The sequence below is a fragment of the Petaurus breviceps genome, unplaced genomic scaffold, assembly GCF_028583685.1.
Source record: "Petaurus breviceps papuanus isolate PSGF00001 unplaced genomic scaffold, PetGlider_PUasm1.0 330, whole genome shotgun sequence".
Classification (NCBI taxonomy): Eukaryota; Metazoa; Chordata; class Mammalia; order Diprotodontia; family Petauridae; genus Petaurus; species Petaurus breviceps.
Genome location: NW_027186096.1, coordinates 176271 through 203155, shown reverse-complemented (window position 1 = coordinate 203155; position 26885 = coordinate 176271). Strand labels below are relative to the sequence as shown.

Sequence of the window (26885 nt, the reverse complement as noted above, 5' to 3'; positions counted from 1 at the left end):
TATTTAAGAATGAGGGTAGGAGATGGGGTTTAGTAGCACTGTCCATTAAGAAGATATACGGGAAATCTAGGGTAGTAGAGAAGCTGGATGGAAAACATTTGGGTGATGACTATGGAAGGAACATGAGAAGTAATAATTGGGAGGGTGTATACTATAGCACACCTGAAAAGCATGGCACTCTGGTACTATGCAAGTTGGAGCCTTAATTTGTGCAGAATAACTAAGGAATTTTGGAGTTACCATAATAGTAATTATATCCGTCATAAAATGGGGGAGGCTATGATGGAAAATGGAGCTGCTATTGTATGTTTTATTCCAAACAACAAGAATAGGCTGTTGAAGAAAATACAGGAAAGTTGGAGGACAGGTCACTGCTCTATGATAAAGTTTGTGATTAAAGGGAAGAGAGTTAGCCTGCACCTTATGTTGGGCTAATAGGGATAGGAAGCTAAGAAGAATGAAATACTGACGAGGGAAGCTGAAAATACCTTGATTATAAAGAGTTGCTTAAAGAGACCTGTGTTGTTGCACAGAGGATTTGAGAAATTCACATTTTTTAAAAGATCTATTTTAAAAAGTAAAAGAAGGGGCAGCCAGGTGGCACAGTGAATAGAGCACTGGCCCTGGAGTCCTCCTGACTGAGTTCAAATCTAGCCACAGGCACTTGGCACTTAACTAGCTGTGTGACCTTGGGCAAGTCACTTAGCCCCAATTGCCTTGCCTTCGCCCCTCCAAAAAAAAAAAAAGTAGAAGAAAAGACAAGTGGCTGAGGATGAATACAAAAAAGTAGCATTCCCTTATAATAATAGTGTCAGAAGTAGATTCTCAGACTGAACTGAAGGTGGCAATGAGTGTTTAAAACAATAAAAACAGGTTTTATATTTTGTTAAGGGCAGAAAGAATATTAGAGAAGAGATTGGATTGTTGCTTAGGGTCAGGGTAATAGTACTAGATAATTGTGAGAAGGCTGAACTGCTGTTTTGAGGAGAAGAGAACAAAAATGATTAATAGGAAGTTGGAACTAAAGTTAGAAGATAATGAGATAACAGCCAGCAGCCTTAGTGAAAAGTCTCAAAATCTGAATGAACCACAGACTGCAGTACTAAAAGAATGTACAATTCATGAGTCACTGTTGGAGATCGTTGTAAAAAGATCCTGGAGGCTAGGAACAATGTTTTATGTCTTAGGCAAGGACAAATATTGCCCCAATTTTCAAAATAGGGAGGAGGGTATCGAAGCTCTAACCTGGTGCAGTGAGCTTGACCTTGTTTCTAGGCAAAATTTTAAAACATAATCACAAGAATGTGTGAAAACTTTAGGGAAACAGGAAGAAACAAAAGCCACCATAGCTTCATCAGGAATGAGTGATGACAGACTAACCACATTTCATTTTTTACAGGAAACTATAGGGGAACAGGGCATTTCAGTAAAACATTTTACAGTGTCATGTTATTCTTAGAGACAGTTGCAACTTCTGTTTTATTTACAGTCACCTAAAACTTACTATATTTTGTTCTACCCCCTTATTTCTACATTTTCAGCTTTGTTGTTATTTTAAGAGCCCTTGTAGAATTTGTTGAAATATCTCCTTTTCCTGGGGATTTTGACTTAATTTCCCTTATATTTATAAGGGAGTATATACTTTATAAATAAGCATTCATTTAGATCCCTTTTTTCTCAAAGTTAGTTCATTTTTCCTCCTTAGTCAAATTTCATTTGTAAGTCACTGAGTTGATTTTTCCCCCATGGTATCCTTGTTTTAAATGCCAGTTCTGTTCTTTGTTAGCACCCAGAGCTGCTGTGCCTCTTCAAATTCTCCACCTGCAAATGTTGTCCTTCCCTTTGGGAATGTAAATGAATTGATATTGCTGCTATAGAGTATATAAATATGTACACACATTTATATTAATAGTTAAGACCCCCTTTCCCTCAACTTGTTAGGATCTTTGTTTATTAGAAGATTATGTCCCCTCCCTTACAGAATCAGAGCTAGCATTCCTATCTAGAAATCCAAGAGAAAAAACCTTATGTAGATTCCATAAGACTTTGGATCCTTATTCTAAGTGAACAACCCAAGGTCATTCTCCTGGCACTAACTAGCAATTTAAAAAGCAGAATTACCTTGGAAGATTCTTGCCCATATTCATTGAGTAGTATCCTGTAAACGTTAATCGTTTCTTGATTTCTTTTACTTTTGCCTCTAAAAGGAGCTGAGAAAATCTCCCCTTTTTTTCCTCAATTGTGACTTTATAGTTAAATGTTTACTTAGTGCCGACCACCTCATAGTATTTGGTATCATAGATAAGACCTTCTATAGCCACTTTGTTGGCTGACATTGAACGAGTCAGGAACCATTCCAATTTCATTCTCTCATGCTCTTTGACCAGTTTTTATACTCAAAGATAGATCTGGAGGTGGACATAATAGATAGATCATCCTGTTATGAAACGATCCTCATCTCCTACAAGGAGAGCATCGCTAGAGATGGAATGTTTTTCTTGTAAAAATAGAGATCTGGGAAGCCTCTCTAGAGAGTAGGAGAAAAAGAAGTAAAAGGGAAAAGGAGAAGGCGGAAGAAGAATCTGAAGAGCTTCCCTCTCTTCCCCCAGTTTAGACACAGATCTGGAAATCTAACGCATGCCATTCTAGAGTGCCCCACACATCTCAGATTGGTCCTAAAGAATGTCCTTTCATAAAGCTCTTTTGGAAATATAAATTTTGCTTGGATTTCTTTCTTTTCCCCTTCCCTGCTGTAAAAATTGGTTATTACATAATCACAGTAACATAGATTTAGTTCTGACTATTCCAATCCCCTTATTTTACAGATAAGGAAACTTAGGCCCAAACACATGAAGTGATTTCCCCAAAGTCATCTATAGTAATAGTAAGGATCTATTATCTGCCAGGCACTGTACTAAGCACTGGGGATACAAAGAAAAAAATAAGAGAGATGCTTCCTTCGAGATACTTACAATCCAATGGGAGAGACAATTTACAAAAAAGCTACATACAAGATAAATAGGAAATAAGTAACAGAATGAAGGTACTAGAATCAGGAGGTTCCTGGGATTTAAGCAGTACTGACTAAAGTCAAGGAATCCAGGAGAGTAAGATAACGAAGTAGCACATTCTAGGCTTGGACATAGCCAGTGAAAATGCCTGAAGTTGAGACACAAGAGAGTCTCGTGGCAGGAACAGCCAGGGGGCCAGTGTCACTGGATTGAAGAGATTTGGGGACTGAGAGGGAGGGAGCGTAAGGTGTAAAAAGACTGGAAAGATAGTGAGGAGGCTAGGTTATGAAGGACTTTGGATGCCAAACGGAGGAATTATAATTTTGTAATTGATCCTGGAGGTGATAGGGAGGAGTTACTGGAATTGACTGAGAGAGAGAGAGTGTGTGTGTGGTGAGGCCTGTGCTTTAGGAAAATCATTTTGATGACTGAATGGAGCATCGACCAGAGTGAGGAGAGACTTGAACGAAGAACCAAGCAGGACCTTGCAAAAATTTAGGCATGAAGAGTTGATGACCTGTAATATTAGAAGAGAGAAGGGAGTGTATTAGAGAAATGTTGCAATTGGGAAGTGAACAAGTGTTGAGAACAGGTTGGATATATGGGGGTTTGGGAGTGGGGTGAGAGAGACTTAGAAGTTGACTGTGATGCTTTGGTCCCAAGCCTCAAGGACTCCAAAATTAACTCCAAAATTTAGTGCCTAAAATTGCGTTAAGCACAATCATCTAGTCCAGTCATAGACTCTGAAAGAGGGGGTTGACATGAGGGTGGGAAAAATAAGAGTGGTAGGCTGATGACTTCGTATTTAGTTGTTTTTTTTTTTTTAGTGAAATGTGCTTTGTAGTGACCTCTTTAAGTTTTGCTCTCCCTGAACTGTTGAATTTGAATGTTCTTGGTATTTGAGGAGGAGCTTCCCAGAAGGTTACTTTTGCCTTACTCTGTCATCTTAGTACTTTTCAACTTCCAGAAAATTTGTTTTATTCTAGTATGTTGCTCATAATGGTTGTTAACCTTTATTAAAGCACTATTTAAAAAAAAATTCTAAGAGGATATCACTATATGTCTTTTTTTTTTAACTAAATAGAGGTAATTTAAAAAATTAATAACATGATTTTCGATGCCAGATTTTGAATGGAGGCTTTTTTTTAATCCACAAGAATTCAAGTTTTTGAAGTCTAAGATATAATGTTTACTGTTTCACTCTTATTTTCTGTCGTTAAATTTAGTGGTAATACTGATTACTTTTTTTTTCCTTTCCACATGTCCTGCCCTCCAATTGTAGTTTACTATTTAAGGATATTTGTTTTATGAAAGGAATATTTTCTGACATCTTTTTTACTTTTATGATAACAATGAGTAACAAGTAATTCTGTACAGCTAATAAAATGACCCATTAAATTGACTTACACCTGTGTTGTAGCTGATTTTTTTTCCCTTCTTGTATACATAGGAAGTCCTTGGAACTTATTTACGTTTTCAAGACACAGCTGGCTCTGAAACTGCTACAATGCCTGAGAGTAACAGATGCGCCTCATTTTTATGGACTACCTTCCCTGGAGAGAACATTACAAGGAATGATTCATCTCACAGCAGTCCCAGGATGGAGTTCTCATTCTACTGTAACTGAGCCATTATCCATTTGTACAAAATACTTGTCAGGTCTTCTTGAGGTAAATAGATTTCCTATTACTTTTGTGATTGTTGTTAATATCATTGTATCTATTTTTGATATTTCTTGTAGGTTTATTAATATTTGAAAACTTTTACAATAGCTCCATGTGTTTGATAGTTTTTCTGATGACTTTTATATATGTGGGAACTAGGACTCTGAATTTAGTTTTTTTTAATGAGGATTGCACATTAATTAGTTGCAGATGAGAATGAGAACAAACATAGCAGACATATCCCACTTCAATTATCACATACAGAGATACTCTGTATCTTTCCCATTTAAAAAAACACGTAAAATTTAGGATTCTTTTGCTTATTTTTAAGATAGTGTTTAGTGAACAATTAGTTGCCTTTTAAAATAAGTAATAGTATAAATGTCGATAATTTAGCTGAATAGACATTCAGCCTTTAACTTAGCTTATAGAATATGATTTAAGTGGAGAAAAGAGTTTGACCATCAGATTAGTTTCAAGTTTGTATTATTATTTTGTTGAATTCATTGTTATCTAATCTTTCATTTAAAGTCTAGCCTGTAATACTTTGTTACTTAAGCCCAATAATGTTTTTCTTACTTCTTCAGTACATCAAGTATGTTTTATTTTTTCTAGAATTTTTTTAGTATTCGACAAACTTTTGTGTTAATCAATGAAAATAGTCCCGTAAACAGCTCAGCTTAAAACGGGTTTAAATTTTGTTTGCTTAGAAATGCTTAGGGAAGAACATTAATGAATAGAAGAATTTCCAAGTTACTTTGGGGTTCAATTTCAAGTTCAAATGTATTTCTTATTAAGATTTATTCCAAATCTCTTTGGATAATTTCTGACAGAAATGGAAGATACCAAGTTGATAAGTACCCAAATAAAGGGAAAAAAAATGTAATCTTGTTATGGTCACACATGTTGGAAGCCATGATTATAGGACATTCAGTGTAGCATTCCAAATTAAAAGTGATTGTTATTGAGCTTTGAAGAATCTAGTGGGATTATACAGTCAAAAGATCCTATACATTTCTTTAAAACAGAACATTCATGTTTTATTGCACTTTAAGGTTTATATGGAACTTTTCTCACAAAAATCGTTTAAGCTATGGAGTGTTAAGTGTTATTATCCTGATTTTAGAGATGGGGAGATTGGTCTTGTTACAGTTGAAATGTTTTTCCAAAGGTCATACATAGTTATAAGTATTGACACATCAGTTATGTGGAAAGTTGGGTTTAGTCTCCTTATCTGGGTTAACTTCAACCTTGTTTCCTTTGTGACATTGTGCATTTTACTTTAACTTTTCTAGTCGCTAGTCATTCATCAACAAAATGAAAAGGTTGGACTCTGTGGTGCTGGATGGCACAGAGGACACTGTGCTGTACCTGGTATCAAGAAGGTCTGAGTTGGAATTCAGCTTCAGATACTTACTAGCTATGTTACCTTGGGCAAGTCACTTCTCTGTGTCTGTTTCCTCATCTATAAAATGGAAATAACAATAATAATAATAACACCTACCTCCCAGGATTTTTATGAGGATAAAATGAGATAATATTTGAAAAGCACTTTGAAAACCTTAGTTTTATATAATTGCCAACTAATATCATTATTAGATGATCTCCAAGGTCCCCTCAAACTTTAAAGTCTTTGTCTTTATGATATGCCCAGGGTTAAAGAACTAGGAATTGTAGCTTGTTTTTAAATGTACATTTCCTTATTCCCAGGCTAATGGTGTTTGTATCTCTTTACCTTGGTAAAAATTATAATGAAAAGTCATGTTTATATATTACTTTACATTTTGCAAAACACTTTCCTCCAACAATATTGTGATGTGGGCAGTAAGTATTATTTTATCAGGTGAGGAGACTTCCAGAGAGATGAAGTCACTTACAAAAGGCCATGTGGCTAGTAAGTGGAGAAGACAACATTTGAACCTATATCTCCTGACTTAAGTCCAATATTCTTTCAATCACCTGTAGTTCAAGTTTTCTGATATCTAGATGACATTTAATATGTCCAGTTAAATAGCTATTTGTTTAAATAATTAATTGATGTTGCATGATTTTAACTTAAGAATCAGGTTTGAAGGTATGAGACTTAAGCAATGTGACAAGTGTATTTTAAATCACAATATCATTAATTTTCCCAAGATTCTCTGAAAGGAGGTTACTATGCATCTTTTGCCCAAATTCTAAAAGAGAAGTACATTTCAGAAGAATATTCTCTCTTTAAGTGGTCAGGATTTAATTCATTGACCTCAGTAGAATTTTGTTTTCTTATCTTTTATACCGCTCATAGTAAAGCTACCATGAGCTTGTGTTATATTTGATTTTCAGGTCATCTCTTCCTTCTATGTGGAGCGGAGAGGAGCTGCTATGTCCTTCATGGGAAAGGGCGTCACAAAGGGCACAGTTCTTTGCTTGTTACATTTGTCCCATGAGATGATGAATCAGGCTGATGTCTTGGTGAGAGCCCTCAGAGGTGTTCTTAGCTTGTTGTCTGTGTGGGTTGTTTATAAACAGAACTGCCAGAAGAGTTCTGGTAGTTGATTCTTACATGAAAACCATCTCTCTGTCCTCTTCACTTTTATAAAGCAAAGTGATCTTCAGTTAAGATATTATTTAAAATTTTATAAATGCTTAAATAAATATAGGTTTCGTTTAAGTTTTATTTTTAAAAGTTAATAGCTGCATTCAGTAGAATAACTCAGTTTTAAATAATCGTATTTGGAAAAATATACTTGTAATTTTAATTATAAATCTGAGTGCCTGGTTTTTTAAAAATATTTGATTGAAATGACTTTTTTATTGTTTATTTGCCTTTTTGTTTTTTCTTAAAGTAGAATTATTTTACATTCTCTTTACTTTGTTGTTGGACACTGAAAATTAAGATTCATTGAAGCTCATTTTTCTTTTTTTTAATGTAGGATTGGATTTCAATGTGGTCCTTACCTTATGGTAGTAACAGTCAGGAACAAAATCTTACCCAACAAGGACTGGCTTGGTTGATTCCATTGTGGGTTGATAGGGATCCAGAGGTTAGTATAAAATGAGGGTTTCTACTTTTATGTTTTTTTTTTGTTTATCATGTGTGAAGGTGTAAAAATAAAAAACATTTCAAATGCAGAAATATATTAGTTACTTTACTTAAATATAAATACACACACGTCCCAGACCAAGCCTTATTGGGGCATTGTTTTGGCTGTGATGGAGCAGAGTGAGAGTAAATAGCAATTCTTTGTGCATTAGCCAGAAGCCCTCAGGTTCTTCCCCTCTCAGGTTGATTTTGTTTTTGTTTTTTGACTAATAAAAAGAGACCATTCTTTGCCTCATTAAACTAAAGGGATCACACAGTCCTAGGGGAAACCCCAACATGCAACCTAATTAATAGCATTCCTTACTGATAAACATTTTCTCCATTTGGAGACTCATCTTCATACTGAAGTTACTGTCATTCTATTCCTACTACTGCTTGCAGGACTGCCTCTTCTCAGCTGTTACTATTCTGTGGGACTATTTTCCTCTCTACTCCTTTTCCCAAAATATTTTTTCGTGCTACCTTCCACTTCCTAAGATGTCTGTTCCTGCTGCTGTGATTTGTGTAAGAGTCCTGGTATGTAGGAAGAGTGGTGCACCAATCCTGTGTTGATGAAGCTGTGAATTACTCCAGCCTTTCTGAAACAGTGGGGAGTTATCAGAAAAAAGTGGCTAAAATATCAGTTTGATCCAGAGAGAGCTGTTCCAAGCATCTACCCAAAGAAGGTCAAAGATAGAAAGTTTCCGTAGATATTAAGTTGTTCATAGCAGCACTTTTTGTGATGGCAAAGTACTGCTAACTAAAGAGAAAATTGATAAATTGTAGTAAATGATTGTAAAGAAATATTATTGTACCTTATGAAAGGAAATCAAAGAAACATAAGAAAACATTTGATTTGATGTAAAGAAGCAAAGCAAGGAACACAGGTACAGTGACAACAATATAAATGAAAACAGTGAAAGAGAGTGGATTGTAAAGTCGTAAAATCAAAACAATGTAAAAACCTCGACCCCGGAAGAGAGCTGAGAAATGCATCTCCCTTTCACTAGAGGTAGAATGTGGAATGTGGCATGTGCTATTTAACACATTTGATGAGTCAGCTGGTTTTACTAAATTTTATTCTTCTTAAAAAAAATCTTTGTCACAAAGGAAAAGCTCATTTGTTAGGGGAGATGAGAAGGAGATATAATCAGATTTTAGTTTGATACAAACATAGAGGAATAAGTAAACTTTTTTTAATTTTAGAAGAAAAGATAATACCCAGCTTTAAAAATCAAAGCACCAAAATTTCATTTATAAGTTATCATTTTAAAAAGTCTTATGTAAGTAATGTTTTTAATGAAAAAAATTTTCTTTCAACATTATCTGGAGATATGATGTTTATAATTTATAACATTTTCTATTATAGCACGATAACAGAATTTACAATTTTTTGATGATTTTTTCAATATGAAAACTTACACCTTCATGGCATTTCTAAACAGTCATGTCCCATAACAGTGGTAAATGAAGGTGCACTTTTGCTTTTCTCTCTTTGTTGCTTCTTTATTAGAAAGCCCTAGTGTCCATCCATCGCTAATAATGCTGGGTTTGGGGTTGAGATATAGACTTTTTTATTTTTTTTTTAAAGCATCGGGGTTAAGGAACTTGCTTAAGGTTACACGGCCAGTTATTTCTGGGTGTGGTGCTGAGTGTCTGAGCCCGGGATTCGATCCCGGTCATCCCGACGCTGGAGCCGGTGCTCTTACTTGCTGTGCTACCTGTCCGCCCCTTAGATATATACTTTTAATCTTTTTTTCTTTCTTTCTGGAGGGCAATAGGGATTAAGTGACTCGCCCAAAGTCACACAGCTAGTTTTTTGTGTTAAGTGTCTGAGGCGGATTTGAACTCAGGTCCTCCTGACTCCAGGGCCGGTGCTCTATTCACTGTGCCACCTAGTGGCCCCCCTTTTATTCTGTGACAATGCTTTGTAGAGTTTCTGGTATAAATTATTGTTGTACTTTGTCAAATTATTTTTCTCTATCTCTTGATATAGTCAGATAGTTTCGGATTTCAAAATGATTATGAATTGTGTTAATTATTTTCAAGGATGTTGAAGCATTCTTAAAAATCAATGCCAGAGTGCCTTAAAATTGTGGCCTGTAGCATGAATTTCTTTTCTATATATTTGTTCAGTCTAACTATTCTTCCTTGTTTCATTCTCTTAGGTGTTATTCTATATGACATGCACTAAAGTGGTTAATAAACAATAATAGTCTCCTTCATGATTCTTGGAAAAACATAATCCATTAGTCAGCTTGTGAAAGTTGCTTTTAGTTATTTATTTTTGTCCAGGTAGCAAGCAGCCTAGTAATCATTTAGCATACATTCTTAAATAATGATTTCATTTACATGTTCTATTTTCAGTTAGTCCAAAAACATTTATTAAGTGCCTAATATCTGTCAAGCACTGTGCTAAGTTCTGGGGATATAGTTACAAAAAGAAAAAAAAATGCATTCTCTATCTTTAAGGAGCTTAAAATCTAATGCAGGAAAACACTACACAAAAGGAAGCTGAAAGGGAGGGAGGGAGTAACCTGCCTACAGACATTATGGAGAAGTTCAAAAGATGCAACCAGATGGGAACTGCATAGAGGCCTGGTCTATGCTTCCACCATAAATGGAGGTTTTTAGAGGAACTCTTCACTTTGCCCTCCACTTAGAGGGGCCCCAAGAGCAGATGGTAATGATGATGTGAGAATGCCAAGGCTGATGTGATCTTGCAGGATGAGGAGGTTCATGAAGGCATGGTGGAGAAGTCCAAACAAGACTAACTTTTGATTATGTTAGAAAACTTGAATCGGGTTCATAGTTGTTCTATTTGAAATACCCTAAGACCTGTAGAAATTGATGAAAAGGTAAGATTGTTTAGTTGGACACATTTTTATTTTATTGAATAGGTGAGGTTCACTTCCCTGGCAATAGCAGCAACTCTGACTTCTGATAAAGGTGGATGTGTTGCCTTAGCCAACAGTTGTCAAAACATTTCAGGTGGACTTTGGGCCACGGTGGTGAATATTCTTCTGGATCATTCAGAGTGTAGTATGGTTCGCAGAGAGGTATGTCACCTTTTTTATTCATTTATTTTACTTGAACTTTTATTAATTTAATCTTATATACAATCCACAAAAATGGAAATTTTTGGCTTTTTCTCTTTGAAACATTTAAAATTTTGTTGTAGGTAGTATAATTCTTGGTGCTTTGTACTTTATATAGATCACAGTTGAGTAACATTCTCTGATGCTTTAATAACTGCCATTTAATTCACATTAGAGACTACTGATCCCTCCTGGATCACTGCCTTGTTGTGATGGAGGAGTTTATGAAGCCTAATGAACTATGAGCTGTGCCATAGCTTGGCTATCCAAGATGGACAGGTCAGAGTGGAGATTCCTGACAAAAGGGGATCCACTGGAGAAGGAAATGGAAACCACTTGAATATCTTTGCCAAGAAAATTCCAGAGAGAATATTAAAATGGTTAAAGAGACGATATCAGAGATGACCCTTCAGGTCAGGAGGTGCTAATGGGGAAAAATGGAAATTAACTACTAGTAAATAGAATGACTAGGTCAAAGCCCAAAGGAAGCTCAACTGGATGCTTCTGGTGATGAGAGGAAGGTCTGATACTATAAAGATCAATATTGCATAGGAACCTGGGATGTAAGATCTATGAACCAACGTAGCTGTATGTGGTCAGACAGGAGACTGAAAGATTAAACATCAACATCATAGGTGTCAATGAATTTAAATGGATGAGAATGGGTGAATTTAATTCATATGATTATTACATATACTACTATGGGCAATCAGAAGAAATGGAGTCTCCCTCATATTTAATAAAGGAAACGAAAAACAATGCTGAGATGTAATTTCAAAAATGGCAGAATGCTATCTGTTCAAATCCAAGGCAAACTATTCAATATCACAATACTTATAAGAAGATCTTTGAGAAATCACCCCCCAAAAAAGTCACATTCATCACAGGATTAGAATGTTAAAGTAGGAAAAAGATAATTGGAATAACAGGCAAGTTTGACATTGGAGTACAGAAAGAAGCCTGGCAGAAACTAATAGAATTTAGTCAGGATAGTTCTCTGGTTAGCAAACACTCTTTTTCAACAGCACCAAAGGCAATTCTGCATAAACTTTGACATCACCATATGGTCAATATGAGAGATTGATTACATACTTTGCAGCCAAAGGTAGATAATACGACCTGGAGCTAATTGTGGTTCAGATCATGAGTTTCTTATTGCAAAATTCAGACTTAAATTGAAGAAAGTAGGGGGAACCATCAGACCATATAGGTAGGACCTAAACAGCATCCCTTATGAATATGAAGTGAAAGTGATGAATAGGTTTAAGGGGTTTGATCTGGTAGATAGAGTGCTTGAAGAGCCATAGACAAAGCTTTGCAATATTTTTCAGGAGGCAACAATAAAAACATTACAAAGAAAAGGAAAAGCAAGAAAACAAAATGGCTATCTGATGAGCTTTACAAATAGCTGAGGAAAGAAGGAAAGGGAAAGGAAAAAGGGAAAGATATATACAACTGAATGCAAAATTCCAGAGAATTGCAAGGGGAGATAAGGTTTTCTTAAAAGAGCAATGCAAAGAGATATAATACAATAGAATGGGAAAGATGAGATATTTTCAAGAATATTAGAGATATCAAGGGAAAGTTTCATACAAAAATGGACATAATAAAAGACAAAAATCAAAGAAATTTTTTTTTTTTGCTTTTTGGAGGGCAATTGGGGTTAAGTGACTTGCCCAAAGTCACACAGCTAGTAATTGTGTCAAGTGTCTGAGGCTGGATTTGAACTCAGGTCCTCCTGACTCCAGGGCTGGTGCTCTATTCACTGCACCACCTAGCCTCCCCATATCAGAGGGGGTTAAGAAGAAGTGGCAAGAACATACCGAAGAACTATACAAGAAAGAGCTTGACATCACAGATAACCACAATGCTGTGGTTACTGATCTAGAGCCAGACATCTTGGAAAATGAAGTCAAGTCAAAGGAGCCTTATTTACCAACAGTAAAGCTAGGGGAAGTGATGGAATTCCAGCTGAGCTATTTAAAACCCGAAAATTAATGCTGTTAAAGTGCTACACTCAATATGCTAGCAAATTTAGAGCAGTGTCCGCTGGATTGAAAAAAGATCAGTGTATGTCCCAGTCCTAAAGAAGAGCAGTGCTAAGGAATGTTTAAATTAATAATCAGTTGCACTCATTTCACATGCCAGCAAATTTATGCTTAATATTCTGCAAGTTTTGGGGCCTCTAGGTGGCAAAGTGAATAGTGCACTGGCCCTGGAGTCAGGAGGACCTGAGTTCAAATCCAGCCTCAGACACTTAACACTTACTAGCCATGTGACCTTGGGCAAGTCACTTAACCCCAATTGCCCTGCCTTTCCCCCTCCAAAAAGCAAAAAAAAAAAAAAATCTGCAAGCTAGGCTTCAGCAATACACGAATCAAGAATTGCCAGAAGAGCAGGCTGGTTTTCAAAGAATCAGAGGAATTAGAGACCAAATTGCCAAAATTCACTGGATTATGGGGAAAGCAAAGGATTTCTAGGAAAACATCTACTTCTGTTTCATTGACTACTCCAAAGCCTTTAATTGTGTGGATGACAGTACGATGTGGCAGATACTTAAAGAGATGGGAGGATCAGACCATATTCCTTGTCTTCGGCAGAAACTGATCAGGCCAAGAAGCAATAGTTAAGACATAGAACAACTGATTGATTTAATATTGAAAAAGAAGTATGACAAGGCTGTATATTGTTACCCTGTTTCTTTAACTTATATGCAGGGTACATCATGTGAAATGCCAGGTTGGGTGAATAAAAAGCTGGAATTAAAGTTACTGGGAGAAACATCAACAGTCTCAGATATGTAGATGATACCACTCACTCTGATGGCAGAAATTGCTTGATGAGGGTGATACAGGAGAGAGTAAAAACTGACTTGAAGCTTAACAGCAAAAAACCTAAGATCTTGGCAACTGGCTCCATTGCTTTCCAGCAAATAGAGGGAGAAGAAATGGAAGGAGTATCAGATTTTCGATTCTTGGGTTCAAAGCTCTCTGCAGACCATGATTACAGGCATAAGATTAAGACACTTGCTCCTTAGAAGGAAAGCTATAGCAAATCTGGACAGTACACTAAAAAGTAGACATCACGTTGTTGACAAAGTTCTATATGGTCAAAGCTATGGTTTCTCCAGTAGCAATGTATGTTTGTGAGAGTTGGACTATAAAGCTGAGCTCCATAGAATTAATGCTTTTGAATTGTGGTGAAGACTTTTGAGAGTCCTTTGGACATCAAGGAGATCAAATCAACTAATACCTAAAGAAATTGTGGTTATTCACTGGAAGATCAGAGGCTGAAGTTGAAGCTTAAATACTTTGGCCACGTAATGAGGTGACAGGAAGGCAGAAGGAAAAGAGGGTGTCAGAGGATGAGATGGATAAATAGTGTCATGGAAACAATGAGCATAATAAATTTGGACAGACTTTGAGAAATAGTGAAGGATAGGAAGCCCTGACATTCGGTGGTCCATGGGATCACGAAGAATTGAACATGACTGAATAACAGCAAGAGATAACTGAAGATTAAGGTGATACATACTCAGTATTCACTTATGTCCAAAACATAATGAAGTTGTGTAATGCCTGTCAATATAGATCCATCTTGATCTTGGGAGAATACTGTATTAGCATTTTTGTTAATCATCATATTATTTCATTCAGGATTTTATGTTCATTGTAGAAGGTATGCAGTTTTTTTGTAAATAGGGTTTTATTATTTCCTTTTTAAATTTCTTAGATTTCTGTCAGTATTCCTCTGCTTTTCCCCTCCAAGAGAGCCATCCTTTATAATAAAGAAATTTTAGAAAGAGGGAGGAAAGGAAAAGAAAGTCAACAAAATTAAATCACCACTTAGAAAGAAATCTGATGTTTTATCCAGTATTTTACACCTTTGAGCCCCTCACATGTGCAAAGGAATGGAAGGAGGTGTCTTTTCATATCTCTTCTATGGGGCCCACCTTGTTTTTTATAATTTCACAACATTCATCTTCCAAGTTTTGTGGTTGTTCTTTCCACATACATTAGTGTTAATTTGTTTTCCTGGTCCTGCTTTCGTCACTTGAAAGCATTTTATATAAGATTTTCCATAATTCTCTTTATTCATCATGTTCATATTTTTCTTACAGCACAATAATATAGCATTATATTCATGCATGAAAAGTTATTTAGTTATTCCTCTGTCAGTGGGCAATCTGCCTTGTTTCTTGTTCTTTGCTACCATCAGAAATGTTATTATAAATATTTTGTTGTATTTGGAGACTTTTTTTTAATCAATGATCTCCTTGAGGTATATGCCTAATAGTAAAATCTCTTTGTCAAAATGATTTGGCCAAACTATATATTATACAAGACCTATTCAAAACTAGCACTTTGTGGGGTAATGTATTTAAACAGATCTAGGATTATTTTTTGATGCTTCTTTACACCCTATTTTCAGTAAAAAAATTTAAAGTTTTTAAGAAATTACTTAACCATTATATACTGTTCACTGAAATTATCTATTTCATACATTCATGATGTTAGTCTTGGAAGGGATATTAGTCCAACCCCTTTACTGCTGATGAAACTGAGAGGTTAAGTGAATTAAAGATCACACAGATAATTACTGTCCGGACAAGAGAGCAGTTTTCTTGATTCTCAGTCCAACAGTTTCTTCAGTGTACCAGGTTACTTTGTATGACTTTTATTTGTTCAAAAACAAATTTTGGGGGAGCAAAAACTAGTGGCATTTTTAAAAATAATACTATCTTTCCTATGTTGTTTGTTTTCAGTTTATCCTTTGCATGTCTTGTTTGTGTATGGTCCTTTACATGCTTTCTCCTTCTTTTTAGACACTATGAGCTCCTTGAGGACAGGGTCTGTTTTTTACCTTTCCTTGTATTCCCTAGACACGGTGCCTGACACATGCTGTTGTTATTTTTCAGTCATTCAGTTGTATCAGTCTTTGTAACCCTGTATAAGGTTTTCTTGGTATGATCCCAGAGTAGTTTGCCATTTCCTTCTTTAGCGGATTAAGGCAAACAGATGTTACGTGCCTTGTCCTGGGTCAGACAGCTAGTGAGTGTCTGTGGCTGGATTTGGACTCAAGTCTTCCTGACTCCAGGCCCAGAACTCTATTCATGGAGTCACCTAACTGCATAGGTGCCTCTGCCTGAAACATAGTAGGAGCTTCATAAGTGCTAGATAGTTGACTGACTGGATATAGGCATAACTATAATTGAGTTCACAGAATCGTCATAAGATCTAAATCTAAGACCTCAGAGATCACCTAGTTCAGCCATCTCAATACATAATTGTCAGCACTCAGGTCCCAAGAAGTTAATTGGCTTGTTCAAGGTCAGGTAGGGACTGATATTTGAATCCAATTCCTCTGACCCCAAATCCAACATTCTTTACACTATGCCAGGCCGCTTCCCTATGTAGGTAGTGTCAGCTTGTATTCAAGTTCATTTTTTCTGATTCTAAATCTAGCTGATATTCCACTGAAACCAGGCATACTTTCTTCAGTGCATTCTGTTAAAGAAAAACCTCCTCTTGCAGATATTGTTAATTTTTTAAGAAATTTTGTCCATTCTGGAAAGTAAAATTTGTGAGATATTTATATGTCTTGTCTGTCAGTCTATCCATCCGTCCTTCCATCTGTCTGTCTGTCTTTCTGTTTTTTATAGCTGTTCTGGGCCAGACATGAAATTAGAATAGACTGGGACACTAATAGATCATTTAACTTTTAACTTTAGGAGTTTTGGGCTTATTTATACTTAAAGTATTTAACAATGATTCCGCATTGGTCCAGATGGTCCAGGCCCCCACATTTCCTCATTTGCCATGGTGACATAGAAAAATATGTCAAGGCTAAGGAGCCTTAATTTCTTATATCTTGGTATTTTTCACTTAGGCAACCAGGAAACTTTATCAGCTGGTTGAGCTTTAGTCTTTTAGAACAGTTAAGTCTCAGGAACAATTTCCTTGCCTTTTAGTGAAAAAGCTAACCTAACCTATGTGTAGTATATGTTATTCTTAGAGAGTGGTGAATGTACTCATTCATTTGAAAATAAATTCAATGTATATCTAAAGGTACTTGTGATAATAATAACCAATTCTATATTTGGGGGTCACTGATTCTTGTATGTTCTTTTATTTCAGAATTATTTGATATTACAGAGATTTTTATTAGGTGTTTTACATATATATGCTTCAGAATTACTGTCTTAATTGTTTTTCTGGGATAAATATTAAAATTAGTTTAACATCTTTTGAACCACACATTCACTAATTGGAAGTGATAACATGATATTTTAATTTTGACTGCTTTCACTGAGTAAGTTTTAATCTGTATTATATTAACTTTTTATTTCACATTCCATATTTGAAATAGAGTATTTATTGGGAGACATTTTTATGCATATATATGTATATATATATAGTATTTTGATTTTATAAAAATGGCATGTAGTGACTAAATAATTCCTAGTAGAGATAATTCATATTTTTCACTTTTGTCTTGAAAATACTAGATATTAAAAGAGGAAAAGGAAATTGACTGAAAAAAATAATTGTGGTTTTTTTTCCTCATTATCTTATCTATAAAATTGATATAATTATCAGTATTCTTGATGTCCATGAGCCGTAGTTTGTAAACTTCATTTGCAATTGATATGTGATATACTTGGTTAACAAATTAATACACATTGGTGACTTTTGATATGACAGCAAGATGGCAGTGTTGATGTTCTCTTCATTTTTTTAGGCTGCATTTATTCTTCAGAACCTATTAGTGATTCCATCACCTGTAGACAGCAACCATGATTATTCTTGGCATGTGAGTAACTATTAAAAACATATTATGTGGTCCTGATAGGATAAAAAATAAATTTAAGATGTTAATTTTTATGAAGATTTTCAAAAACAGATTTGGATGAGTTAATATTGAGCTAAATATTCTTTCAGATATTGCAGATAATCTACCTTTTTGATAGACAAGATTTAAAAATGTTCTTTTCTCTCCAAATTACTTTTTAACCAAAAGAAAAAATTGAAAAATAATTTTGCTTATAATGCACTATGCATTGTTCATAAGCTTGTTTGTATTCCTTTTTCTGAATATAATAGTTTGATGTGAGATTCCCATTAGATTGGTTAGTGTGTGGTCTAGATTTTAATTCAGCATTAATGTAGTGCTTAACACTGCTAGATAATTTTGGAAATAAAAATCAAAAATAATGTAAAGACCTTGCCCTATCTAACTTTGCTGTGGGAAAGCAAACTATATTTCTGTCCTTTTACCTATTGAAATGGTACTTATCCTTCAAGGTCCAGCTTTGTCTTGGTTGGCTTCATCTTTTTATATTCACTTTTTGCTAACTACTAATTCACTTTTGGACACAAAGACACAAATGGAACAGTTCCTGTACTCAACAAGCTTACCTTCTATTGTGGGGATGTAACATGAACAAAAATGATAGCACAGGGAGAATTGAGAGAGATCACATCTAGGGTGATCAAAGAAGTCTTTACTGATGGGGCGGCCAGGTAGCACAGCAAGTAAGAGCACCAGCTCCAGTGTTGAGAAGACCTGGAGATCGATTCCCAGGCTCAGACACTTAGCACCCACCCAGAAACACCTGGCCGTGTAACCTTGAGCAAGTTACTTAACCCCAATTGCTTAGGGGCGGCCAGGTGGCTCAGCAAATAAGAGCACCGGCTCCAGTGTCGGGATGACCTGGATCAAATCCGGGCTCAGATACTCAGCACCACACCCAGAAATAACTGGCCGTGTAACCTTGAGCAAGTTACTTAACCCCGATTGCTTTAAAAAAAAAAAAAAAGGAAGTCTTTACTGAGAACATAGAACCTCAGCTGAGTCTTGAAGGAAGATAAGAAATTTAGATACAGAGATGAGGAGGGAAGTGCATTCAAGCCTTGCATGTTGGCTTGTGTGAATGTCCAAAGATAGGAGCTATTGTGATGAATTCAGCAGATATACTTTGTTGTTTAGTAGCTTTTAGTTGTGTCTGACTCTTCATGATCCCTTTTTGGGTTTTCCTTGGCTCTTTGCAAGGAAACTGGAGTGGTTGGCCATTTCTTTCTCCAGCTCCTTTTACAGATGAGGAAACAGAGGCAGACAGGGTTAAACTTGCCTAGGGTCACACAGCTAGCAATTATCTGAGGTCAGATTTTAATTCTGGTCTTCTTGACTCCAGGCCTAACACCATCCACTGTGCTATCTGTCTTTACCTGAGTTCAAATGGCACCTCAGACACTTAGTAATCGTATGACCCTGGGCAAGTCACTTAACTGTTGTCTGCCTTATTTTCCTCATTTATAAAATGGAGATAATAATATCATACTCCCCATGATAGTTGTCAGGATAAAATGAATTAATATTTGTAAAGTACTTTACAAACCTTAAAGTGGTATATAAATGTTAGCCATTATTATTATTATCATTACTACTACTTTTATTTAACCTGTTTTTATTAACACTTTGTTACCTGCATATGTTACTTAAAAGTAATAAAACTAATTTAGAAAATAATTATATACCGTGTTGATCTGAATGTAGGCCATACTTATTTAAAAAAAAAAAGAAGTCTTCCCCCCCAAAAATAAAAAGACAAGTGTTAGACAAGCTAAATGGGAATAGGGAGAATATAGTTTATAGGTGGACAAGCAAAATAATACAGTCTTAGTGCAGTGTTAAGCTTTTGACGCCAAAACTACAATCAGACTTTTGGAACATCTAATATGTTTTATGTTTGGTTGTTTGTCAGTCACGTGTGACTCCTTATGACCCCATTTGGGGTTTTCTTGGCAAAGATCCTGGAGTAGTTTGCTGTTTTCTTCTCCATCTCATTTTATAGATGATGGAACTGAAGCAATCAAGATGAAGTGACTTGGCCAGGGTCACACAGCTAGTAAATGTCTGAGACCAGACTAGAATTCAGGAAGGTTTCTGAGGCCAGACTTGGAGTCACGTCTGATGCTCTATTCAGCACGCCACCTGGCTGCCTCTGTTGTTACTGCCCTTCTCTACCACATGCTGTTACTAGATGTATGTTATTCCTCTGCCATTGAGGCAAGATCCTTAAAGACCAAAAGCTTCTTCATTCTACTTCAAATTGCGGAATATCCAAGGATAATTTATCTTGATTTTCCTCATCTTGACTTTTCAAAAACCATCAATAAGACCCAAGGAATATTTTGCTGTATACCTGCTTTCCTTTTTAAGCTTTCTTCAAAGTCATTTTACTAATTTCTCATCCAGGTTGGGGAAGGGGCTTAGGCAAAATTCCCTCTAGCTAACTGAAAGAGCTCTTTATATACCTTTTTTAACTACAGGATATACCAGGGTCCTTTATCTGGCCAACCAATCACCCTAAGGCCCTCTTTCTTACCTCCCTTTTTCTAACAAGCACATTTTAATCACTTTTAAGAATTAATTGATCATGATGGCATTATAAACAATCTTTGCCAACCATATCAAAAATTCTGGGTTGGGTGTAACTCTAGCCAGTTGAGTGATTCAGACTTAGGTTTAGAAAGTGATGAGATACTTATCTACCACAAATTGCAGTAAAATAACTTTACTGATAATAATTTAAAAATATACAGAGCCTAATGAAGAGCAATTAAAACATTGCTCCTCTGCACTTCAGCGATTTACAAATAGTGCTAGTAGGTCAGAAAAGTGTCCCTGCAGGACAGTGAATGGCAAAACTTCAGATTAAACCTCTGATCCCAATTCTCCAATGCTAGGGGCAGGAAGAAAGCTAAGTGACCTCCCTTTCCCCTAAAGGACCAAGTGAGTCTTCCTAAAACGGGTTGTTACTATGACAGTGATTCCCATCTAGCTATATATCAAAATCATTCAAGATTCCTTTAAAGATATAATGACAGAAGTAACCCTGTTCATTGCCTGTCTTACCACAAATGTCAGGAGAGGCATAATAGAGTGTGTGCTGTTCTATTATATTAACCTTTGTGAGGTGCAGAGGCCAGGTTGAAGAAGGATTCCTTGTGAATGGTGAGAACCTCTAGGTGTCCCTGTTTTGTAAATAAAATTGTACAGATCACATCAAGTCCTGGAACATTGCAGAGCCTCCTTGAAAAGGTCTGTGATTACTTGGAGTTCAGGTGACCACCAGCACAATAAAGACCAATGAGATAAAGAATGTTTCTTGCCCAAATGACAGATTGCATTTAAATTGAAAGCCTATATAGCTTCTGCATTAGTATTAATATCTGAAGCTGAAGGCACACATGGATGAGTTGGAATAACTGTTGAAAAGAAGGGAAGTGGGCTGGATTATCTTTGGGAAAGTGCAAAGTTTTGTTTTTTAGTTGACTCCAGGATTCTCCTCAGAGCAATGACTCCTCTTTTTCATATCAATGTTCTGCCAGTATTACTGTATAGATGGCGGTAAGACATTGACTATAACAGTTTCCAAAATTTAAAATGCATGTTATGTACAGGGTAATGCTAGGTGTTGTTAGACTATAATGGCAGCAAGGAGAAACTCTGAAGACAAAAGTAAAAGATGTTATGGAAGAATCATTGCAGAGAGAGAGTGAGCTGACTGCACCATGAGGGCAGGACTAAGTCCCCAGAGGACTTCATTGGAGCCCCTGGGGTGTCAGGATAGATCAAGGTAAGCATCAGTGGATGGACCTCCAGTAGCAAATTTGTAAAAAGACAAGGTTACAAATTGCACAGGATAGACAGACATTATGACCTGCATTTGAGGCAGCTTATAAATTGATGAGATCCCTGATCCATGTGAGTATTTTGGGAGTACTTCTTTAAGGTCAAAGGAGCTAATGTTTATAAAGCTTTTTGCAAATATTAAGGTGGGATAGAAATCCTAATAATGTCTGTCTGTATTTATAGTTCTCGTGTATATTCATGTTGATTGCATTACAGGATCATATTACATTAGTATAACCAAATTTATTTAACATTCACCTATTGTGGCACAATTAGGTCACTTCCAGTTTTTTGCAATTGGGGTGCAATGGACAGAGTGCCAGGCGGGGAGTCAGGAAGACCTGAGTTTAAATCCAGCCTCATACATTTACTAGCTGTGTGACCTTGGGCAAGAAACTGAATCCAATTTGCCTTAGTTTCAGCATCTGTTAATGAAAAACAATAGCAAATAATACTGTTCTAAAAATCTTTCTATATATTGTTGCATTTTCTTTTTAACAAGGCTCAGAAAATATTCTCAGCTATGGAATGATTGGGTAAAAGAATATAATTGTTTTTTAATTTATTGAATACTACCGGATTGCAAACAATATCATCATAGTTAATGAGTTTGCCATTTTTCTCTAGTCATAACCAAATTGAATTTCTTTGCTTCTAGTTATTTTTGCAAGCTTGTTACATGTGAGGTAATACCTTGAAGTTGTTTGTATCTTTTGGATTATAAAATAATGATTGTTTTTTTTTAAAAAGTAATTAGCAATTTGTGTTAACTTCTTTTGAAAATTGTCAGGGTGGCTAGGTGGCGCAGTGAGTAAAGTGCTGGCCTCGAAGTCAGGAGGACCCAAGTTCGGTTCCAGCCTCAGATACTTAACACCCACACAAAAATAAAACTAGCCATGTAACTTTGGGCAAGTTACTTAACCCCAATTGCCCTCCAAAAAAAAGGCAACAAAAAAAAAAAATTGCCTATATTCTTTGCCCATTTATATTTTATGGCCTAGGCATTATCTTTATTAAAATTTTAATAGTTTCTTATATATTTTAAATCCTATGTTTTTGATGTCATATTTCCCATAAATACACTTTTTCCAATATTACTTCTCTTTTTTATTGTTTATAAATTCTTATTATCATATCATTATAAAATATATCATTATCAAAAGTAATATGTCATAAAAACAATATTATTTTTACTCTAACAATTCCTTTTACCATGAATCACGAGTATGGAAATCATATATATTTAATCTTTAAGATCAATGGCAGGTAATATAATCAGGCCTTGCCCTGGCAATTCTTTACAGCTTCTTTTGGCAATAAAATATATTATGTTGGATGAACTCTGATATTCATTCAGTATGGTAATTTCCATAATTCTGTATTAGTAAGTGTTTGATAAACACTTTTAGATTTTTTGTTAGCTTTTTAAATTTTGTAAATAAAATTTTCTGTTTCAATAATTACTTGTGGGGGTGGCTATGTGGCACAGCGAATAGAGCACCGGCCCTGGAGTTAGGAAGACCTGAGTTCAAATCCAGCCTCAGACACAACACAAAACTAGTCGTGTGGCCTTGGGCAAGTCACTTAACCCCAATTGCCTTGCCTTCCCCCTCAAAAAAGAAAAAAAAAACAAAAATAATTACTTGTTAGGTAGATTTTTGAAGTTTTGGGGAGGCTGTAAAACTACAGGCAGGAATCAGCACGATGTGAAGATCTGAGATCTTGTGTAAAAACTTGGCTGAAGCACTATGACTTATTTTTTAACTCACCATATATAGATATAATTGTACATAAAGTTACCTTTACACTAAACAGTTTTCTCATCTTGTGGAGAATGAGACCCTGTTATCTTAATGACTTAAAACTCAAATACTAACTTACCGAATATTTAATGCTCTTACCTCCCCCTCCAATTAACATTTTCAAAGACATTTAAAATTTAGTAAGTACATTTGTTTTTGCACAAGTACTATACATGAATATATCAAAATGGCAAAACCTGTGTTAATTAGATTGACTCATAATTAAATAGGGACTTTGGAGCATATGCTAAACAGAATTCTTTCATTTACAATTTGTTGCATATGAAGCAAAAAACAATATTATTAGTGATGGCTCCCTATCAACCTCTGAAAATTGTTCTTTACTTAGAAGTAGACATTACTGTAGTATTTTTGAGTTATGACCAGATTACACAAATCAGAAGTGAATTAGATCGGTTTCCCTTTCTGCCTATCTAGTCTAAATTACTGAATTTTTACTCTAGCTTCCCCCTGAAAATTTGCTTTGAAATTAAGTTTTGCCTTAGACTAGTATCAGAACTAGTTGACCCCTAACGTTCTGGAGAGCAATTTGGAAGTGTTCCCAAAGGGTTATAAAACTGTATATTCCCTTTGAGCAATACTACTACGAGGTCTGTGTTGCAGAGAGATCAGAGAAAAAGGAAAAGGACTATATGTATAAAAATATTGGTAGGAGCTCATTTTGTGGTGGCAAAAATGGGAAATTGAGGGGCTCTTCATTAATTGGGGAACGGCTGAACCGAGTTGTGGTACATATTTCTGATGATACATTGTCACACTATATAAGAAATGACAAGCAGGGCGCTTTCAGAAAAACCAGGGAAGAATTATATGAACTAATGCAAAGTGAAGGGAGCAAACCCAGGGGAACATTGTTCATAGTGATGCAATATTGTAAGGATGATCAACTGTGAGTGACTTAGATGTTCTGATCCAAACAAAGATCCAATACCATTCCAAAGGATTTATGTTGAAAAATACCATCCACCTCGGGATTAAGAACTGATGGGGTCTGAAGGCAAGTCGAAATAGACTTTTTTTTACTTTTTCTTTTGTGTGTGTGTGTATGTGCTTTCTTTTTCAATGTGGCTGATATGGAAATGTTTTGTTTGAGTTCAATTTCTTACCTTCTCATGGAGGGGAGAGGAGTGGAAGGAGAGAGAAAATTTGGAACTCAAAATTTAAAAAAATTAATATTAAAGACTTTTATATCTAATTGAGAATTATTTAAAGAAATAAGTAAAATATATGGAGGGGGGAAACTAGTTGACATCCTCCAAGCATATTATTATGGAGAGATGTTGTAGAAGTGTGTTAGTTAAAAGAAAGAAATTCTTTTTGATAATCTATATAGAGATAATTTAATTGATTGTATCTTTTAGTCATACCTGTGTTTTCATTGTCTAGATTTGTTATCTAGTAAAAATAAAATTGGAAAAAATGTTGTGGTAGTAATGGTTGATGAAATAATGAGCCTTTTAATTCTACGTTTTCCTCAGTGTTATTTTCTGAGTCTCAAATGTTTTTAATTGTCAATATGATTTAAGCCCATACAAGATCAAATTCTAAAACATGATTACTTTTTTTGTTATAAACTTTTTTTTCCTTCTTAATATAACTTATTTTGATTATTTTACTCCCTGAGATCTCAACTTGTACTTGGTAGAGGGCCTGAAAGGGCAATCAGGAAACTGAATTTCTCAGAATATTTTCTAATTATTGCACCAATTGATTTTGGTGAGGAACAGAAATACAGCCATCCCTCAACATTTGCAGGTTTCACATTTGAGTTTTTTGTTATTCATGGGTTGGTCATGGTAACTAAATTTTTAGAACTTGGCAGTGTACTGGAGAAAATCACAGATATTGTGCTTATATAAAGAAAACAAAAAAATATAAATCATAAATGCATAAATACTATATATTCTTCATCATTTTATCATTTATTACCAATAGCATACATAATAAATTTATTAAAAACATTTAAATTTTGTTTAAAGTTTTAGTGCATTAAAGAATTATGTGCTATACCAGGGGTGGGGAACCTGTGACCTCAAGGCCACATGTGTCCTTCTAGGTCCTTGAGTGTGGCATTTTGACTGAGTTCAAGATTTACAGAATAAATCCTTTTAATAAGGGTTGCTCTGCAAACTTTAGATTCAATAACAGGTCACGCTTGAGGACCGAGAGGGCCACATGTGGTCTCAAGGATGCAGGTTCCCCACTCCTGGGCTACACACTCTCCACAGGAGAGATGGCTCCTTTTTGTCTCTGTACCGTCAAGACTCGGTCACGTGATTTTTTTTCTTGCTGTGAGCATTTTATCTTACACCTTTTGAAAAAGGAAATCTGTAAAACAGTTGCAACAGCTACAACAGCAGCTGCTTTGCATAGAGTGTGAGATACTAACCTCTCTTATATAGAAGCTGTAGACTTTTACCTGATCGTTTTCCATCCGGGGCTATTTTGCACCTCCACAGAAAAGCTAGTGGCTCCCTTTCTCTTGGGGTCACATATTCTAGTCCTTGCATAGTCTAGACTGAACCTTATCTCTACCCTTCCTTAACACCCATCCACCAGCCAAAGTAGGGAAATTATCATTTCCCATATATATTTTTGTTTATGTTCAAGCTGGGGGCAATGTGGGTAGAGAGCAGTTCATTTGCAAAAAAAAAAAGACATGAGATTTTAGTTGACTGAGCGCAATTTGAGTAAGCACCTAATAGGTCATCTCATATTATTTTCTCATTTTATAGATGAGGAACTGGGATCTAGAGTGTTGTTCAAGGTCATACAACTTGTTAGTAAGTAGAAGAGTTCATATTTGAATCAGAGTTCTGGCTCCAAAATCTACTTTCTACCATACCTAACATGACCTACCTACATAATAGCATCTATAAGTATTTTAAAGCTGTCTTATGGAAGAGAGATTAGTTAGACTTGTTCTGCTTGATCTTAGAGGGCAAAAGTAGAAATTATTAGTAGAACCTCGAAAGAGCCAGATTTTGGCATGATGTTAGGAAGAAAATTTCTAAAAATTATTGTGAGCCCAAAGTGAAAAGGGCTGTTTTTTGAGATGGAGTTCCCTGTGCTGAAAGCCTTTAAGCAAAGGCTGAATGACCACTTGTTGTGTATGTTGTATGGATTATTCTTATTTATTAAGAATAAATTCACATGTGATTGGATTAGATGACTCTCTGAAATCCCTTCCAACTCCACCATTACCATTTATATCCTTTTGTTTATTAATTATTAAGGTGCATTGTGCAATTGCAGACATGTTCAATATATGAATTTTCCTTAAGCTGAAAATTAATATAATCAAACCCAAGATTTATTTATGGGCTTGAACATCTCTTTTATCAGCTCTATGCTTGCTAGTGATTTTTCTTGACGTTTATCATTAGATGATAATGGAGGTATAGTTAAATAAAGACAAGCAAAAAGTGAACAGATAGGATTATATAGTGAGATTTATCTTGTCTCTAGAAGACACATATTATCAGTATTTAGAGATTGGTGTTATATGATGATCATCTTAATAACAATGA

General features: G+C 35.5%; 1 protein-coding gene across 4 annotated transcripts in view; it reads left to right on the top strand.

Annotated features, from left to right (window-relative positions):
* RTTN (rotatin) overlaps positions 1 to 26885 on the top strand; it is a 180690-nt gene that overhangs the window by 63844 nt on the left and 89961 nt on the right. For all 4 annotated transcript variants that reach the window (XR_011169992.1, XM_069096895.1, XM_069096892.1 and 1 more), the window contains 5 exons: positions 4462 to 4681; positions 6998 to 7126; positions 7588 to 7698; positions 10637 to 10795; positions 17576 to 17647. Coding sequence is in view for 3 of the 4 variants with exons in the window: in XM_069096895.1 (XP_068952996.1) it covers positions 4462 to 4681; positions 6998 to 7126; positions 7588 to 7698; positions 10637 to 10795; positions 17576 to 17647 (691 nt within the window). In the remaining variant the exon portion in view is untranslated. The remainder of the gene's footprint in view (positions 1 to 4461; positions 4682 to 6997; positions 7127 to 7587; positions 7699 to 10636; positions 10796 to 17575; positions 17648 to 26885) is intronic.